At 37.1% G+C, this 17823-nt stretch overlaps 6 protein-coding genes across 6 annotated transcripts; 3 read left to right on the plus strand and 3 right to left on the minus strand.

Annotated features, from left to right (window-relative positions):
- Positions 1 to 174: 174 nt before the first annotated feature.
- GCK72_024285 (uncharacterized protein) lies at positions 175 to 2672 on the minus strand (the record flags this gene model as incomplete). Its single annotated transcript, XM_053735810.1, has 11 exons — positions 175 to 353; positions 409 to 571; positions 618 to 691; positions 753 to 1035; positions 1082 to 1167; positions 1210 to 1302; positions 1347 to 1438; positions 1485 to 1592; positions 2257 to 2391; positions 2440 to 2587; positions 2636 to 2672. 11 exons carry the CDS (start codon positions 2670 to 2672, stop codon positions 175 to 177), a joined length of 1398 nt encoding a protein of 465 aa, XP_053579376.1.
- Positions 2673 to 5083: 2411 nt separating this feature from the next.
- On the plus strand, positions 5084 to 5610 carry GCK72_024286 (uncharacterized protein; the record flags this gene model as incomplete). The annotated part of the gene is made up of 4 exons (XM_003117999.2): positions 5084 to 5166; positions 5210 to 5354; positions 5415 to 5485; positions 5538 to 5610. The coding sequence occupies 4 exons, from the start codon at positions 5084 to 5086 to the stop codon at positions 5608 to 5610; spliced, it is 372 nt and encodes a 123-aa protein (XP_003118047.2).
- An 869-nt stretch (positions 5611 to 6479) lies between these two features.
- GCK72_024287 (uncharacterized protein) lies at positions 6480 to 8496 on the plus strand (the record flags this gene model as incomplete). The annotated part of the gene is made up of 6 exons (XM_003118338.2): positions 6480 to 6581; positions 6629 to 6901; positions 7439 to 7639; positions 7906 to 8027; positions 8112 to 8231; positions 8280 to 8496. 6 exons carry the CDS (start codon positions 6480 to 6482, stop codon positions 8494 to 8496), a joined length of 1035 nt encoding a protein of 344 aa, XP_003118386.2.
- Positions 8497 to 9067: 571 nt separating this feature from the next.
- Positions 9068 to 10057, minus strand: GCK72_024288 (uncharacterized protein; the record flags this gene model as incomplete). Its single annotated transcript, XM_003118295.2, has 3 exons — positions 9068 to 9190; positions 9239 to 9309; positions 9994 to 10057. 3 exons carry the CDS (start codon positions 10055 to 10057, stop codon positions 9068 to 9070), a joined length of 258 nt encoding a protein of 85 aa, XP_003118343.1.
- A 3948-nt stretch (positions 10058 to 14005) lies between these two features.
- On the plus strand, positions 14006 to 16172 carry GCK72_024289 (uncharacterized protein; the record flags this gene model as incomplete). Its single annotated transcript, XM_053735811.1, has 12 exons — positions 14006 to 14091; positions 14136 to 14226; positions 14274 to 14327; positions 14372 to 14484; positions 14531 to 14629; positions 14729 to 14828; positions 14877 to 14968; positions 15013 to 15075; positions 15122 to 15168; positions 15226 to 15305; positions 15358 to 16069; positions 16117 to 16172. The coding sequence occupies 12 exons, from the start codon at positions 14006 to 14008 to the stop codon at positions 16170 to 16172; spliced, it is 1593 nt and encodes a 530-aa protein (XP_053579377.1).
- A 727-nt stretch (positions 16173 to 16899) lies between these two features.
- GCK72_024290 (uncharacterized protein) lies at positions 16900 to 17513 on the minus strand (the record flags this gene model as incomplete). Its single annotated transcript, XM_053735812.1, has 2 exons — positions 16900 to 17233; positions 17278 to 17513. 2 exons carry the CDS (start codon positions 17511 to 17513, stop codon positions 16900 to 16902), a joined length of 570 nt encoding a protein of 189 aa, XP_053579378.1.
- Between the last annotated feature and the right edge of the window lie 310 nt (positions 17514 to 17823).

Here is a 17823-nt window from a genome sequence, read left to right on the forward strand (position 1 = left end):
TTAATAGAATGATAATTGTTCAGATTATTGAAACCATTTAGAAAATTTTAAATGACCTGATCAATTATTGTTTAACATTGATTAGTAACATTGTCGAGATCAATTGGTACAATAAAATTAAGTAAAACAAAATGTACTTCGTGTTGAAAGTTTAAAATATTGTTGACTTCTGATTTAGGCACCTCCCAGGTACCATGGCTTCCATTTTGCAGTAGTTGCAGGTTGCGCCGGGTACAGTACGATTGGTTGGGTTGTTGCCGTAGTTTGAGCAGGTCGATAAGTAATTTTCACTGGTTGTGGAGGAATCATAGTCGTTTTTGGAGCAGTTGTAACCATTTCAGGTTGATACACAGCTGAAATTAAAATGTGGTTTTTGAATGACTTCTTTCTCGAAAAATCCTAATAAACCTTGTGAAGTAGGGTACACCTCTGAAACTGGAGATATAGCAACGGCAGGTGTATTGTAACTCTGTATATCTGGGAATAGGTCCCTGTCATAACTGTTCTCCAGCAGTGCGGTAAGTTGGGAAGGTAGATTTGGTGGAATGAGACTCTTCAGAATGTCAATTACCTAAAAGAAAGTTTGTTATAGAGGTTTATGTTTATTTTTCTATTACCTTATGTCTACGTGGCGTAGCCCCATACTCGGTTGTCGTGAACAGTGGGTGTTGCGTTGTGAAAACGAATTCTCCTGCAAAGAAATGTGTACTTTCAACACAACTCTTTTGTTAGCGGTTTTTTCTTATTCTTACCCGATGTAGTTTTTTGTTTCCAGTGCTCTTTGTTGTATTGCACTTTCTGCCCGTATCCACCTTTCTTCCAAATGTTCGACTTCTCTTGCATTTCTTCCTGATTTGGGTACAATGAGGAGGGAACATTGTTGGTCAAGTTTGCCGCAAAAGTTGGTCTTTGCGGCCGCATGTAAACATTTACTGGCTCAGGTAGGGCAATGTAAATGTTTTCGGCAGTAGATGGAGTTGCTGGAGAGGTCAGAACCATTGGATACTCTTGAATCTCTGTTTTTGATTTTTGCATCTAAATTTATAGTATATAAAAACGATGGTATGAACACGAAACTAACTGGTTTGCGGTACTGAGTTTTGATTTTTCTCTCCTTCAAGTTTGAGAGTTTTGGTTTTTCAACCGTTGGTTCAGTGGTCGCAGTTGCTGAAAAAATTCATAAATTCCTGGCCCCAAACGCACTACTACCGTTTACAATAGTACACACAACAGGATAGGATGGCTCAAATACAGTGGCTTGTAATTCTTGGAACACACCAGCAGCTTCAGCTCCACACTTTTCTGTAACTATATCAGTCTAATATTGCTCTTAAAATAAAACCCACGGTCTATATCTTTCAAAGTGCAAGTATTCTGTTCAGATATCCATGTTCGCATCATACAAATAAAATCAGATCCCCGTGAATTGCATTCTTGTCTGGAAATCATATTTGATGAAACTGAAAATGTGGATAGAAGCTAACTTGCAAGATATCACTTGTTGTCCATATTCATTATCGTCTAACTGACATCCAGTACTTGCTGGTAAAGAAAGCACCCCGGATATACATTTCTGATGCTCGATGACCAACCTGAAAATGGAAAAACAGATTGATCTTGATGTTGAAAAGCTCATATTTATTTTATATCCCCTCTCAATCTTTACTTTTACCTAGATAGACACCAATTGAAAATAGCGGAAGACAATTTCACATTATTAAGTAAACACAATCCGAATACAGTGTGCTTATTTGAATTGACACCTCTCAAGTGCTTGCGTTCGCTGCATCTTCATTCCTTTCATGATGGTCATTTCCTGCCCCCTCAAAACTTTTCTAATGAAGTTGTTTTTGAGCGAGAAATGATGTCTGGCGCCGCACTAATTGGCGCCACAGCTAATTTCGGAAAACAGGTGTTAAGAACAAGCGCGAAAACTGTTGAGCAAACGTTGCCGAACGCAGGTTGTTCGTAATTCGCGGGTCACGTAAATGCTTAGACAACAAAAATAGAAAGAAACAAACAAGAGTGAAATAATGGTTTCAATGAACACAGAATTCAATTGAAGGTTTGCAGGATTAGTTCGGACTCCGAGAAAGTATTGTTTTAATACAAACTCTGAGCAACATGTACTCAATGGAATGACGTTTTCCTAGATAAACCAAAGGTCGGACCAAAAAAAATTTAGCAAAAGCTATGACTTCCTCAATGTTTATAAGCCAAATAATTTCACTCCGACAGAATTTCAAATCGGCTTACTTTTGTCTCTTCATACTGAACGGTGAACAAAGATACATGATTGTTTTGGAGACTTCACTCAATATTCTCTTCTGCTTATCGTCACCACATTCTCGAATTTTCTCTTGGAAACATGGAAGAGTAGAAGAATAGACTCTGAAATCCAACATCAGTAATATCCGAGCTACTCTAAAAACCACTAACTTGCAGGTGTGCAATAGTCTTGCTTCTGTACCAATGTTGAATATTAGGCTCAAAATATTCTTCTCTATGGGCACCCTCTGAGCTTTCAGTCTAAGCATGCATCCAAGAAATGAATGATCCGGGCAACGAGCATATGATGGTACAGCATCTAGAAACACTACTCTGATTTTAAAGATTTTGTGTTGTCAAAACTTACCGTTCAGAAAAAGTAAGATAAAGATTAACTTCAGCATGTCGTGTAGATAAAATAAGAATTAAAAGTAAAAATTTCAAAAAAAAAGATCAGGATCGGATTCAACAGTAGTGAGAGTTCTGATTTGACAAGGATAAATCAAAATGGGAAGTCTAGTCCCCCCGTATCTGTATCTACAGAACGTGCTCAACCTACCGTCGGCCTGACACTTTCCAAATAAGCGCACGCCCTCCTTCTCACAAAGGTTGTTGTGCTCTCTCCCCCCGCCCCGCACTTTTTCGTGCGCATTTTGGTAGCAAACTTTCCATCATTCATCACATTTCTTTTCCACACTGGTCACTCTCGTTGTGCCCATAGCCGAGAAGCCCACTCAGGATTTGATCGCAATTTTAGATTTCGAAGGGATTAATTGGAAATGATGTCTGGCGCTCTCCAGAGTTTGGAGTTGAGATTTGAAGATATGAACATGTTTGTCTTGTTTGGGAAGAGTGATTGAATGATACAGCTGTTTATCCATTGAAAATCTTGTTCGAGAATCGAAAGTTTAGTTGGAAAAAGGCTACCGACGACATTGTTCGTCAAAACTTGGAAAATGGTATCAATGAGGCAGGAAAACTCGCAAAAGAAAACATTTAAATGTTGAATCCAGTTAATTTATAATAAGTATCTTGTGATATATGACGTGGTGCACAAATTTTTGAGATAAAAACAAAGTTCTTATTAGAAATGCTTTAGGAACAAGCATATGAATATTCATTTAAAAAACGTGGTTGGCAATATTCACTTATTTTGATGATGGTTATAAACCTTATTCAGTTTTCTTGGCTATCTGGTGCTATTTTTGATTTCCTGACAACTTCCGAATGACTGCTGCCTAAAAGTTCTTCTGGACAATCTTGAAGGAGAAGTTGTTGATTTTCAGGTAGATGTTCCCATTTCTTTACTGTTGTTGATTAATTTGTACTGTTATGAACTTCTGAACACTAGACTTTGAGTTTTTGATCCCAATTATTATGTTCGTGTGCTCCGATTTTTGTTTATGATGTTTTCAACCGATTCCAGGTAGAAGGAGTTTCCAATACCACATTAAAAGAAAAAGTAACACGCATTTACATGCGTAACTTAACGTGATCCAAGAGGTTCCAACATTCTTGTTCTGCGGTTACCTTATTGATCTTACACATCTCATTTTTCCACATTTTTCGTTTCAAGACGGAAATTTTTGCTTCCATTTCTCAATTTTCCACCATTCGCTCAAAACAAGAGAGGATGGGTGACGTGTCAGTAAGAAGAAAGAAAAATTATATGGGAACGAAAGCAGTGCATGAAAAAGAAAAAAGGGCGTTTCGGTCATGGTGACGAAGAAAAATGAATCGAACGTGTTTATTAAGCAAGGCTCGACAACATTCGGACGACTACTGTGCTGCATGCATTGATTTTTGTTTATATTCGTTTCCGTTTCGTTGCAAATTTCTATCAAAAGTGCATTTGTATATATTTTCAGATGAAGTTCAAGGTTCTCACCTTCTTCTTCTTCTACTTGGTAAGTTATGTAACCGTACCATCAGATAGTGTCTATCGAATACTTCTCTCTCTCTTCTTGAATAACGGATGAAAATTTGAAATAGTTAGGCCTCCTACTGTATCCATCTCAACAGAAATGCTCTGCCCGAAGCAGAGGGTATACTTTGAAGAATAATCATTATTTGAAAGTAAATCACAACATTGACTATGTATATCTTTTAGACTTTTAGTCCCAGAAAATCATGAATTTTGAGACGGACTTGTATAACATCCAACCATGGATAGTGGGCTGTTTTGTTATTCTGTAATAACTCACTGTCGTGCCATTGTTCTAAAATCAAGACAGACTGAATTATTATAGTACAAAGGTGCAATGGTTTTTATGTATAAAACACCCACATTTATAAAAGCTTCACTTTTGAAAAACAGTGGTACCCTGAGTACAGAGTCATTAATCTTCAAATTCAAAAAGACAATGATTCGTTTGTCAATACTACCAGCTTTCTTTGGAATTCATTGATTTATTTAACAGTAATCAAAGGTATCTGATTAGTACAGTGGTTTTCTTCTAGTTTGAAATCATGAAAGTTATGTAAATTAAGTTTTACAGTAATACTAATTTTCATGTTACAGTTCTTTCTCGGTGACGTATTGAATTTCTGTTTTCAAAGGACAACTTCAGGTTTGCATTTTAATGATTGTTTATCAGATACCTCTCATATAAACTTGAAAAAAAACGGAACTTCTGGTTGTATGCTCATTTTTGACTTTAACAGCTTCCTCTTACAAAAAGCTGATATTTCTTCATATTTTTCTTTTATTTCTTCCCAATTTGGTGACAAATGCCGAACCAACTCCAAACTCCACATTGATTTGTCAATTTCAAGAACATCCCTGAGCAGACGATAGGCTTTTCCAATATCATCAATGTTCTTTCAGTTCCTTGCTCGCCCGGATGCTAACAACAAAACGGTGGTCATCGTCGGAACTTTTGTCGTTCTCAAACTCCAGTCAGTCACAATTCATCGCCCGTATCACATTATCTGATTTCAGGAAACTAATCTTCATGACCGTCAAAACTCGCAACTGTCGTGCTAACGATAATTACGTCGTCGCTCCTGGAAACGCTCTGGCTGAAACCACAGCTCAGGCTTTCCGTTGTTTTGCTTTTGTCGTCGAGTTCTTCTTCATCGTCCTTGTAAGTTGGAATGATTACTACTCTGATTACTTATACTTGCATATCATGAACAAATTCCAGTACTCCCGCGTAATCGCCTACATGTGTGAGACACCAGCCAGCCGAAACATTGTTTCTGCATACACCGTAGTGTAAGAAAACAAATACTTGGTGTGAAAATAATAATATTTATCACATTTTCAGTTTTCTCATCATTCATGCCTGGGAACATCTTCTCGCTGGAATCAACGCAAACCGCGCAACTAACAATCTGTGAATTTTTCACACGGTTTCAATGATTTCTTACATTTCTTTTTTTTTAATCCATTGTATTTCATGAAAAATATGATGCATCCCCTTAAAAATTTTTGTATTCTCTCGACTCTCGCCTGTATTCCTTATCCTCTCCCAACAATCTCCTCTTTCCTCCGTTCCCCCTCCTTGAGAACCATATTATACAAATGCCCTTGTGTGCACAGCAAACGCGCACTCTGTCTCTCTTTTGCGTCAGTAGTCTCCTTGCGCTTTTTTTGATTTTTGAATTAATTTGGCATAATTTCTCATTTTGATTAGAGTTTTGTAGTTGTTTCCTGCATTTTTGCAATTTTTCGTATAAAAACTTTGATTAAAATAAAAATCTGTTCATATTTGTAAAGAAACCGTGACATACAACGTGTTTTGTAGGTAGAATTGGTAGGAAAACGCACGTCACCCACATTGTTTTATCTATTGTTTTACGATACTGCAGGCGTTCAAGTAAACACGTGTCCCTTCAATAGATACTCACTTTGTTTTCATTTCTTCTCAAAAGTTTTCTCTTTTTACTTTTGTTACACTAACAAAAACCCACGCGAGTCGTTTTTTTTTCTGCAACAGCATGTCAGTTAGAAATCAATTGAGAGACACTTTTGTTGCTCTTCTTTCTTCCCATCAAAGTTTTTAGAGCTGCTTTGAGAAAAATGGTGAGTGACGTGTGAACGTGTAATTAGTGAAAATCAAGATTAGGAAGACCTTGCTTTCATTTTTTCCTTTTGACACATGCGAATTTTGTAGGAGGTACAATCCGACGGCATTATCATTTTTATTTAAAATCCGCTTCGTATTCCACTCATTCAATGTATGTATTATTAATAATTACTGTTTCAGATGGGAAACCTAATTTCACGCAACAAATCACCGGCCACAGAGCTCGAGCGTGTCGCTCTCTCTATTGATGAGCTGAAACGGAGACTTCAAAACATATCTGCAGTGAGTATTCCTTTGTCAACACTCTCAATCTAATTAAATCATTACAGAGCAACTCAACCACCCTCTACTACTACTACATGAGCGTTATCATCGTTTTGAGCATTGCGATGGCGCACACCTGGCTCAGATTCGAGGATCCAACAAAGACTTATGTGGCATGTGCTTTGGCCTTTGGAGCAGCAGTGATTGTTCTTGCCGGACGATACGTTATCAATTGTTTCTTCTCGTGGCGTACAAACCGAACCACTCAAAAACTCGAAAACGCCATCTCACAGAAAACAACTTTGTTGGATTTGGTTAAAGAGACTCTCAAGTTCAAGGTATGTATTTTGAATCAGCTAAGTTTCAGAAAACGATAATTCCATAAAAATGTAGCATTTGAAACTTCTACGTATTCCGTTTGGAAATTTCCGCTTGTTATATCAAGAGTGATATTGACTTTCATATCAAATGATCAAAACCACTCTTTATAAAATTGAGGAGACATTTCAAACTAGTGATATCCGTAGAAAGTGCCGAGCTGATAGGTGAGATATTGGGGGATTACTTGCCCGAGTATCCTAATTCGGCCAATTATAATTTTTGATTCGCATCGATGAATAAAATGAAAAGTCACCCGGATCACAATTTCTGTAAGGTTCATATTGAAAAATGAAAGATAATAGCAGTAGAACAGGAAAAATTTGGTTAGATGCCCTGTTTCTAGGAAGAATTCATATCATTGTCTGCAAACTCTAATGACAGTAATCAAACTCATAAAAATATCATCTCACCAAAATTCTAAACGCTTAGTCTCAACGCGCTCATAAAAGTTTACTCTGTTATGTTCGAAAAAACAAAATTTTCAAATCTTTCAGGAAGCCAAAGAAATTTTGGATCGCTACGAGAAGAGTGAACTAGAGAACACAACGGATCAAGCCAGGCTTATTCGTCAACCACCAAGTCCACAGAAGAGACAAATAATCGATAACGCTACTCCGGGAACTCCAAAACAGGATCAGAAGAAAGTTGAAACTCCAACTACACAACCAGCAAGACCTGGCACTGCAATGAACACGGTGAGTGAATTTCCGAATTTGAGTTCGGTGTATATTTTTCCTACACCCCTTCCAACTAAATTTCTAGATTTCATAGAAAATTCTATATTTACAACACTTGAAACATTTGCACATATGATTGATGAAAGTGTATCATTTGAGCGTCTAAAAATACGCAAACTTTGCAAGATTTTTTGTTGAGAATCTTTCAAGTAGTCTCGAAGACTTGCATAGTGCCTTTCGAGGAAATGTAGTATACAATTGCATTAAAGATCTTTCAATTTCAGATGAACATGACTCCATTCCACCAACGCAATCCCAACGCAGCTCCAATTCGTCCCTACCTCCGACAAACAACAGCACTCGACAGAGTTCTCGACTATTTCATGTCGGATGGACCCAACTGCAGGTCAGTTGACTCTCGTGATTCATAAAATCTATTTTCGTTCTTTCATCGTCATGACGATGTGTTCTAATGACTCTCATTTTTCAGAAACGCTTTGATCTGCTCCATTTGTCATACACATAATGGTATGTCAGTGCCAGCGGAATACCCATATATCTCCTTCCGTTGCTTCGAATGTGGGCACTTGAATCCGGCCAAGAAAATGGGGTAAGGATTATTTCTCGAGATGCCTATAAATAGTTTTTCGGTTTTCAGACCACAAATCCCTCTGACACGTCCACCGATGGGTCCAAAAGGTATCCAACACAATGGAAGAGTGGGTCCAGGTCCTCAAGTCCCTTCTGGTAGTGATTCTGAGTTGCTGGAGCAACAGAAGCCGTCAACTGACTTGACTCCTTCTGCAAGTCAAAATGGATCTGACTCGGAGACCGAAAAGAACAATGGGAACAAAATTCCTGCTGAACAAACTTAATTGTATGTCATGTAATAGACTTTTCTAGTATATATATTTATATATAGTACATTCATTTGTCGGGTCACATTTTCATATACTCGCATTATTTATTTATTCGACGTTTCTTGATTAATCATTGTCTTTTCTATAGGGTTGCAAATTTCGTGTCAGCCATGGGTTTCGACTCGCTTTCGACACGTATTAGTACTTCTAACCGCACGTTCTATGCATTTTCACTATTATTTAATTATTTCTATCTGTGAGTAACTCTTTCCTTCTCATATAGTGCCCTCTCAATCGTCTGGTATTTTTTACTTTCGTTGTGAATATTATTTTAGAATTCTATGTGACCTTGCCAGATTCGAAGTTATTCTCTTCCAATGAACTCTCTTAATTTCTTGATTCCGGCGTTGAATAAATCAAGTCACCTCTAAAAAAATAAGAAAGCAGAATAACAATTGAAGTTTTATTATTATCGGCTGCTATCACAATTCATTACGAAATTGACATAGAGGAAAGATAGAGTAACATTTGTGACAATCAGGTTAGAGATCTTCATTGAAAGGAATTGTGGTAGGTGACAAATGCTCTATTTCCGTCCGAATCGAATGAATTCAAACTTGTTGCGCCGTTTCTCCGCCATTTTGAGTTGTTGGCTCCCCTCCTGCAATGCTTCCAACTCAGCGAGAGCGTTCAGTAACTGGCTGCTAATCTGTAAAATTAGTGTAATTGATTGCTCTTTTCATGGTAAATAGTCTACCTTGTTCAAGCTCTCGTGGCTGACGTCTCCGTCGTACATAGCGGCTGGAAGTACTTCCGGCGATCCTTTGGCTGAAAACAAGTGAATATGAAAGATACCATCAATAGGAGGCAATGTTCCCTTCTGGCCCATCAGATTCGAGTTACTGAAACGTAATGGGCCACTAATATTTGTCGTAGTTGCTTCGGATTGTTGTTATTCAAATGAGAGTAAAACACACTTATTCTCAGAGATTCATAACCAGAAGAGCCTCTAATGTTTTTTTAGATAGACACCCGTTTGTGGCTACTAGGAGAACAAGTTGAACGTGCAATACAGGGAACATAATCTTCGTGTAATTATGCATTCTTAATCTTGCATGATGAATAGTTATGACTAAGTGATTAATGGAATTAGGCATGTATTCTGGAGTCAGAGTAAAAAAACACTCCGTTGAAGTAACTACTCTGTTAAGATCCGTTAATTATTTGGAGGTAAAGAGAAGCATTCTGGCAGGAAGTTTTTAGCAAACTTGTTGTTCAGAATGACTCACTAGATTCAGATTCTATTGTGTGTTTTTAGTCTAATAGGTTGTAAAAAATCGGATATATTTGTTTTTGACAGGTTGCTCCCACTCATGCTTTTCATAGGGCCCTACTCAAAGAATTCTTGTTTTCAGAAATTCAGAATAAGGAATTCTTTTTCATTAAGATCTATAGTCGGACCAGTCTAGATACTATTAGTCTTTACTACTAGTAGTATTGGGAGACACATACCTTTTTGGGCAACAGATGTTGCGATGAGGCAGAGCAACAGGGCGATAGCGAATTGGACATTCATGTTTACCGAAAGTTCAGCTTGTGCGGCGAAAATATTATGCCGATCTGAATCTGGCGAGCTGGGAAGACATCCAAGTGGGCGTGGCCGCGCGACGGACCTCCCCTTTTTTGAGAAGAAATTATGGTGGTTGAAGTTGAGCTCTCTCAATGTCACCAAGACATCAAGAAAAAAGAAAAAAGAGAAAGGGGCAGAAAAAGTGAAATCATGTGTCTTTTCGGGAGAAGATTGATGGTAGACAATGGTACAAAATTGGGCATCCTCTTCAATACATCCGAAGAACTCGTCATCGCTTCCCGCCGGCGGAGTCGTCTTCTACTTTTTTCTCTGTTTGATTGTAGAGGGATATTGAAATCCGGAAGGCGACATCGAGAAAAGTGATGTTGGTGTAACACGCACAAAAGGCGCAAATTGGAAGCAACCCTCCCCGACAGTGGGGGTCCCTCTTTCTATTCACAATACAAAAAATAGAAGACACTTTTGAAATTCCGTACAAAACATGTCGGAAAATATTCTAGAAATGAAAAAGCCGGAACCATGACGAATTTTGAAACTGAAGCGGAATTCATCCAAGGGGAGGTCGATTTCAAATTCTCAGATTCCACAATTAGGTCTATTCAGAACTACAAATAGTCTTTGTCCAATTCAAAGATGAAAATTTCATAGTACAACTACTTCGTAGAACTGTCTAGTTTCGAAATACACGAGAATATTGAAAGTTTGTTATTCATTAGAACTTTGGAACCGCATCCAGAATAAACTTATACAAAACATTCCCATATGTCTATGTCTGCCAGAAAAGTAATAAGTTCGGAACATAAAAACCATTCAAAAAAAGTTTTCATTTCTTAGACTGCTCATCCGACTTGATTAAAAACAAGATAGTTATTTCAACAGATAAGAATCAAAGTTTAACTACTGGTGTTTGGGGTTTTCGAGAAGAAAACATCGCCCTATTATGGGTGGTTTTAGTTGGGGCAAGATTTATTGTTCTTATTTTGACATAAAAATCTGAAGGGATTCTTGTCATCGTGAGGTTTTCAAAACAATAATATACATACACTCCTGGAACAGTGCTTTTGTTGAGGATAATTTCAATGTGATGATCACAATTTTATTTCACCTTATAAAGTGTATTCCAAAATAATTCGCATCATATAATCAAATTATAGTATTTACACTAAAGCTGTTGTTTATTGACTTCTCATTCCGTTTGGGCTTCTAAGAGTTTAGAACGGACAGCAATATTTTTATAACAAGAAAAATGTTGGTTCATATGTTTAGCCAGTGTATGGAAGGGTAATCGCAAGTTATTACCATCTTGAGGATTTCAGATTACTGCGATGCAGAAATCAAGGAGAAAAGGTTGTACAGGGGTGTGTCTGATCATTTTGTGAAAAACATCCATACTTAGAAATCGAAATAATTCTTCCATTGTTTCTTACTCTGTTATATAGCCTGCTTTGACATAAACCGTTATGGAACTTTTTAATTGGGATCTATGTTTCTGGGATACTATACTCCGATAAGTTACTACCTATATTTGATTTTTTGATTCTTGTAAGAAGAAATATTTATTTATAGATACCTTTTTGAATGTCAAACCCATTTCAAATCAAAAACATCATTTAGTTGTGGATTTGTATCAAATGACGTTCTGAAAAATCATCTCAAAATGTTGAATCTTGTCAATTGCTGTACGAAATATTCATTCTGACATTTCTATTTTAGTGTACATGAATACTCCGATAGTACTATCCTTCTTGGACAAAAGTGGGACAAAAAAAGATGGGGGTGGTTTTCGATTCCATTGAAAAAACGTCACTGAAACGAGCCAACAGGGAGTGATGCTTCAGAAGAAAAAGTATCATTACGAATGTAGTTCCTACTCGTTATGTCTTTTTACACTTTTCAATGTGCAATCCGAATGTGAATTCAAATGGAAAACATCAGAGATTTTAAGAGAGTTTGAACTGAAAAACAAAGACAGAATGGGTGGTTTCAATGCATCTGACATCATGATAGATTCCGGGAAGAATGTGATTTGGTAGGCAAGGAATGTTGAAAAACATTCAGATTGAAACGGATACTTTGAATATTTGGATTCTCCTTTGTGGAATTTTCAAGCCAGGGAACTATACAGTGACGCATTGAGGTCATATCGGGATAGCAATGAATACTAACTGAACAACAGTTATTAGAATATGAAGAAAAACAAACTATCTTTTTATTCGGATAAAAACTTATTGATGGCAAAATCAAATGTTAAAACAGATTCTTCATGACTGTCTTGTTTATTTCACATTTCACACATTGTAGTCACCGTGAAAACGTTTTCCATTATGCATTTTGTGGCAATATTAATCCGAATATATTTCTCTGTGTCTACCTTTTAGCTATAATGAACAGATTTTTGCATTTACACGAAAATAGTGATTTTGTGTGTCGTCGTTCCCACGACAATTCAGAATTCAGAAGAGGCATGTGTGGTTTTCCTTCCATTACTCATTTTCTCATTCTATTAAATATTTATGGTTTATATCAGATTCTCTACAACTGTTTTCTTATTTGTTTTGATTAAACAAGCAGAAACAGAGAGTTGATTGATTCAATGAAAACAACTATTTTTCTTAACTTGAAGCAGGTGAATATCGTATCTCGGAATAGCACATTGTGTGTTATCATTGTTTTGTTCTGGTCGGTTTCTGATTATTTTATTCTTCACGTGTTTTTTATTTATCGAAAAGTAACACTGTTAAACTTAAACATCTTTCTTGCCGTCTAAGATGTTTCTAAAACTTTTTATTGTAACAGAGATCCCTTTTCTTTTTATCTTTTGTATTGAAATTTTTTTTAAATTGACAAGAATCCCTGCTTAGTAATTAGTAATATCACCTTTTGCTCTGCTTATATCTATTCATAACTCAAATCCCTTCCCTCCTCCCTTTCTTCAACTTCTCATTACATCGAAGCGAAGCGTAATCCGATGTCGTTGTCTCCAATGTCGGTGTGGACTCTTGTTCTCGCTATGTATTAACACTCTGTTTCTTTTCAAAAGTCTATCTTCACTCTGCTTGGTTTTGGCTCTGCTAATGCGGCTTATACACTCTTTATCTCTACCTCTGCTTGATTTCAGCTCCGTACCTGACACCGACCGCCACATCTCATTTCCCCTTGCTGATAGTGTGAACGAGCGGCTGCCCGTTGTCATAGAGATTTCCTCGCCGGCTGCTTCTGCTGCCCATTTTTTTAAATTCGATTTCTATCTGTTGTTCGCACTTTCATCTGCCATTTCAAAAACTTCAACAATGTCGACTGTTGACTACATCAGCAATGACGATGTAAGTGAATATTTGTAAACGTATTGCCTATTAATTGGCTTCATCTTGAATTCTCTTTTTATCTTATTATCATCATTTTGTTTTTTGTTCATCATACATATATTACGTTCTATTGTTTTTTCGTTTTTATGGATTTTGCCTAAAGTTGGAAGTTTCCAAAACACATGCTCTTCTTCATCTGTTCCGAATGATGTTGCACAATCTTTATTTTCAGTTATATAAGTATCTACACTTTTGAAACCTTGAAAGTAGTTACGTAATTTTCGCACTCCGTGAGCTGCGCCAGAAATTTGTTTGGATTGTGAGAAAATGTTTAAACATATGCTCGCTTACATGGAATTAATTAACGGTTCTCAAAGTATTAACAGCACTGTTTTGTCTGTCTGTTTCCCAGTCTCGCCTATTTTACTAGCAGTTTTGAAATAACATGCCGTTGTAAACTGCTAGTTCTAGCTTTCGAGAGTCTGAAAGTATGTTAGTTTTACTGGCCAAGTTTGTCAAAATGAGATTAAAGATAGTGAATCGTGAGGCAATTCTAGAATAACAAGAGTTTCAGATCAAATCAGTGCTTCGAGGGCGAAACCTTAAATTCAAAGAGCAACAAGAGGATATGGATCTCGTTAGAATGGACGATTTCGTTCGGTCGTCACTCCTTGACCCAATATACGGGTTTGAGACTAATAAGTGTTTACCAAAGTATGGCTCTGTAATGTTGAGAGTTTTTAATTGTTCTGATTCAGCTATTGTTCGATACCGGAAAGCTTAAAAGCTGAAGTGGCAAAACTGATTAAAGCTCACGTCTTTATTGAAAACAATGATGATATCCGACAAGTGAGTTTTTTGCAACTTTTCCAGGTACAACTCACTTTTCTTTTCAGAATATTTTAGAAATTTTGACTCCATATTTTTCTGAAGAGAGGTTAAAAACTGTGGTAGGTTATATACTTTCCCGAAACCAACTGTTGAAACAATTCAGGTCAACAATTACATGCTGCTTTTTGATGTAAGATCTGGTTTCACGGCAGTTCCATGTCATGACTTTGACATGGAATTCAATTTAGGCTTGAAATTGATCGCCACCAGAATGTGGTATGGTTGGTTTTTGAGAACTGGTACATAAAAGTGACAATTCTAGGATGCCCGGCCAGCTAATGGCTACGTATAATTTGTGTAGTTACTTTGAAAGACTGGAGCCGTATTTCAACCCGTATTCTGTCTCTAATGCGCACAAGAAGTAAGTCACTTGGTGTCATTTCATTTGATTTTTGCTTGTTTTCTTTTAAAAAATGCATTATGTTTTGAAAACAATGATGCTGGCAGTCATGGTTTTCAGAAAATCGAACAAAGTTTGGTTGGGGCCATGTGCCATTGTCAATCACAGTTGCAACCCAAATGCCACGTATCATACTGTAGAAAACCAAACAATAATTCAGGTAAAACATTTTTTTCTGTGTAAATTTCGAATTACTTGGTTTTTTCAGGTTCTCTCTCCAATCTCTATTGGTGAGGAGATAACAGTGAATTATGGACCAACATTCTTCCCATCTGGTGCATGTAAATGTGCAACATGCAAGTAAGTAGTCAAGTGAATGTTAAAAATATATTTCTGATTATCAGACTCGGAGAAGAAAAAGAGCAAACTGAGACTGAACGGCGTAAACCAAGAATACCCGATAGCAGGTACTATCACGTGAACATGAATGTGATGTTCGACATATTTTTTCAGCTTCAAACCGAAACACACAAGAGAAACATTCGATATCTACTCAAAAAGTGAGTATATTTTCTCATGCTAAGAACTACATTCTCATGCTAAGAACTTAATTTCAGTTTTTGCGAAAATCGAGTATCCAGCTCACTTACAAGTGCTTGCAGATCATGCGGAACGTTATTTCATTGGTAATGTCACGGTATGTGTGTTGTAGGGACATTAGTTGTGGAATATCTGATATTTCGTTTTAGGTGGTCACTGAGAAGGATGTGTACAAAATGATGGCAGATATGCAAACCGATGTAACTAACATGGGGAACAGAATTGATGTTTTTGGTTGCATGGCTGGATTGGAGGACCCAAACAGGAATTTGCTTTCCTCTGCTTTGCAAGGTATCAGCTATTTCACGGAAATTGGCAAACTAGCATTGACAAAAGTTGGTAGCGATCCGGGGGAAATCAAGGAGGTCTTATCTGGCTTGCATACCTTCCTTGGGCAAATAACAGTGGATTTTGAACTGAGGAGTGCAGAGAGAGCAGCTGACTCCCGCCTTGTCAATATTTTCAAAGAAGGGAAAAAGGCGCACAGAGAACGGCAACTTGAAGATTATGAATTAGTTGTTCCTGATATTCCTCTGATCCTTCAAGTTGAGAAACCGAACACTCCAGAAGAAGCAATAGGATTGCAAGCAGACCATGAATTGGGTAGTCCATCCGCAGTGTCTATACCAACAACTGAACCAACAACTCCGATCACGTCGCGTTCCACGAGTAAAAAGAAAAGACAGCTGAACACCGGAACTGTATCAGCTGGGAAAAAGGTGAGAAAAGAAGAATCTCCGTCTTCAGAATCTGATGGAGAGATTGCTGAGTTAACGATCAAAGTGAAGTATAGAAATGGCAGTTCAAAAGTGATCAGCGTGAATGCAGCTTATGACAGTGAGCAACCTGGTGAACAAAAAAGTAATAGATATTCTAAACAAACATTAATACGAAACGTTATTTTTCAGAAGCTGAAATATCGAAGGTTAGGGATTTCCTACTTGAAAGAATTACAAAAACTTGATGAAAAATCATATGACTATTTCTGTTCAATATTGAATGTGAGTTGTGGAATATATATTTCAATCTTGTCAAGAAGATGCCTGATCGGGTAATGAAAATTTTGCAGGTTTCATCGACATTTATTATCACACCAGACACCAGTAAATACCACTTTATTTCTTCATTTTAACTTTCTGTCATTTTCTGTTCAATTATTTCTGTCATCGTAAATCACAACTTTGAGAATGATGATTGTGATCAAAACCGAATACTTACTCTTACTTCTTGGTAGTATTGCAGTCAAAATAAAAAACAGTTACTTCACTTGTTTTATTTTTCTTCTTTTACACTAAAAATATCACAATGTTAATTTACTTTTTCCCCCAATTTTCGTGATCTCATAATGTATCTGTCAATGACTTCTCACTCGTTGGATATACCTTTTTTTATTTGATCATTGCATTCTCTTCATTATATTTTCTGCTTTTAACAACATATAAATCGATTGAAATAATTTTTTGTTGGTGTACCAGAAAAAGAAGACAAGTTTCGTGCTCGCTCTTTTTCTTTTAAAAAAGTCACCTATTTTACAAGCCACAAATTTAACCGATAAAAATGGTTTTCATGGTTCAAACCGCCTTTGAAATATAAGCTCATTATGAGAAACGTGTGAGCTACTTGTGCTTTTTTGCCTCAACGGATGAGTTTTTATTTTATTTTTTTAAAGTAGTCTTTGGAATGCGCTTCCATTAGACATGTTGTTTTATTAGAGGGAATACGGTTCTTGTTTTTTCCGCGAATGTGTTCGCGAATGAGTCATTCAAATCAAGTGGAGTCGTGGTGAGATAGTGTTGAACAGATCCCGGTGGATGTGAGATCGTAGCTGACGATACAGGTCTGTTAGAAGCATCTTTACTAATGGAAGTGGCTTCTCTCTCCTGATGTGCTCTAGCCTCAACAAGCGCCTCTTGTACGTGCAGTTTGAAAAGTTGTGGGTTGGTTGGAGGAAGCTGTTCACGTGAATACAATAGTTGTTTGATCATTCTTTTTCTCTGGTGCCGTTTGATCACCTCTCCTTTTTTCCTACAAAAAAACAAGGAGTTTTTTTTTAAATCTTTGATACTTACAGGTCAATTGGATCCAACTTGTAAAACACTTCCGCCAATGCAAGCGTGCACTCCAGTGGACTCATCTCAGCATACGGATTTGACGCAACCGGCACACAGTCATTGCTGTTTTGCAAATTTGACTCTTGTCTAGCCACGTTTGTAGAATATTTCGAATTCGAGCACGGAGAACCAGATGGTTCTGGCGAAAGTTTCGTGCGATCCAACACGCCTCTCAATGCTATTAAGTTTTCCATTGGATGATCGAAAAAACAATCACATCAGCCGCACAACCTGGAGAGAGAACTGATCAATTTGGGAAAAAAGGAAACCAACTTGGCACAACCTGAGTATGAGTCTCGTGGAAGTAATGAGAGATTTCCCACTTGTACACTACTCTAATAATAGAATATTTCAGATTCTAGAGATCAGACAATCTTAACTTGAATGTTTTATAGTTAGTCCACAAACATCTAAAAAAAAGTTCAGCGAAAATATGCAAGCAGAATTTATTTCACTGAATTTATCTTTTTTTAGGTTCTGAGCTTAATTTTTTTTCCTTCTTAG

Source organism: Caenorhabditis remanei, chromosome X (assembly GCF_010183535.1).
Source record: "Caenorhabditis remanei strain PX506 chromosome X, whole genome shotgun sequence".
Classification (NCBI taxonomy): Eukaryota; Metazoa; Nematoda; class Chromadorea; order Rhabditida; family Rhabditidae; genus Caenorhabditis; species Caenorhabditis remanei.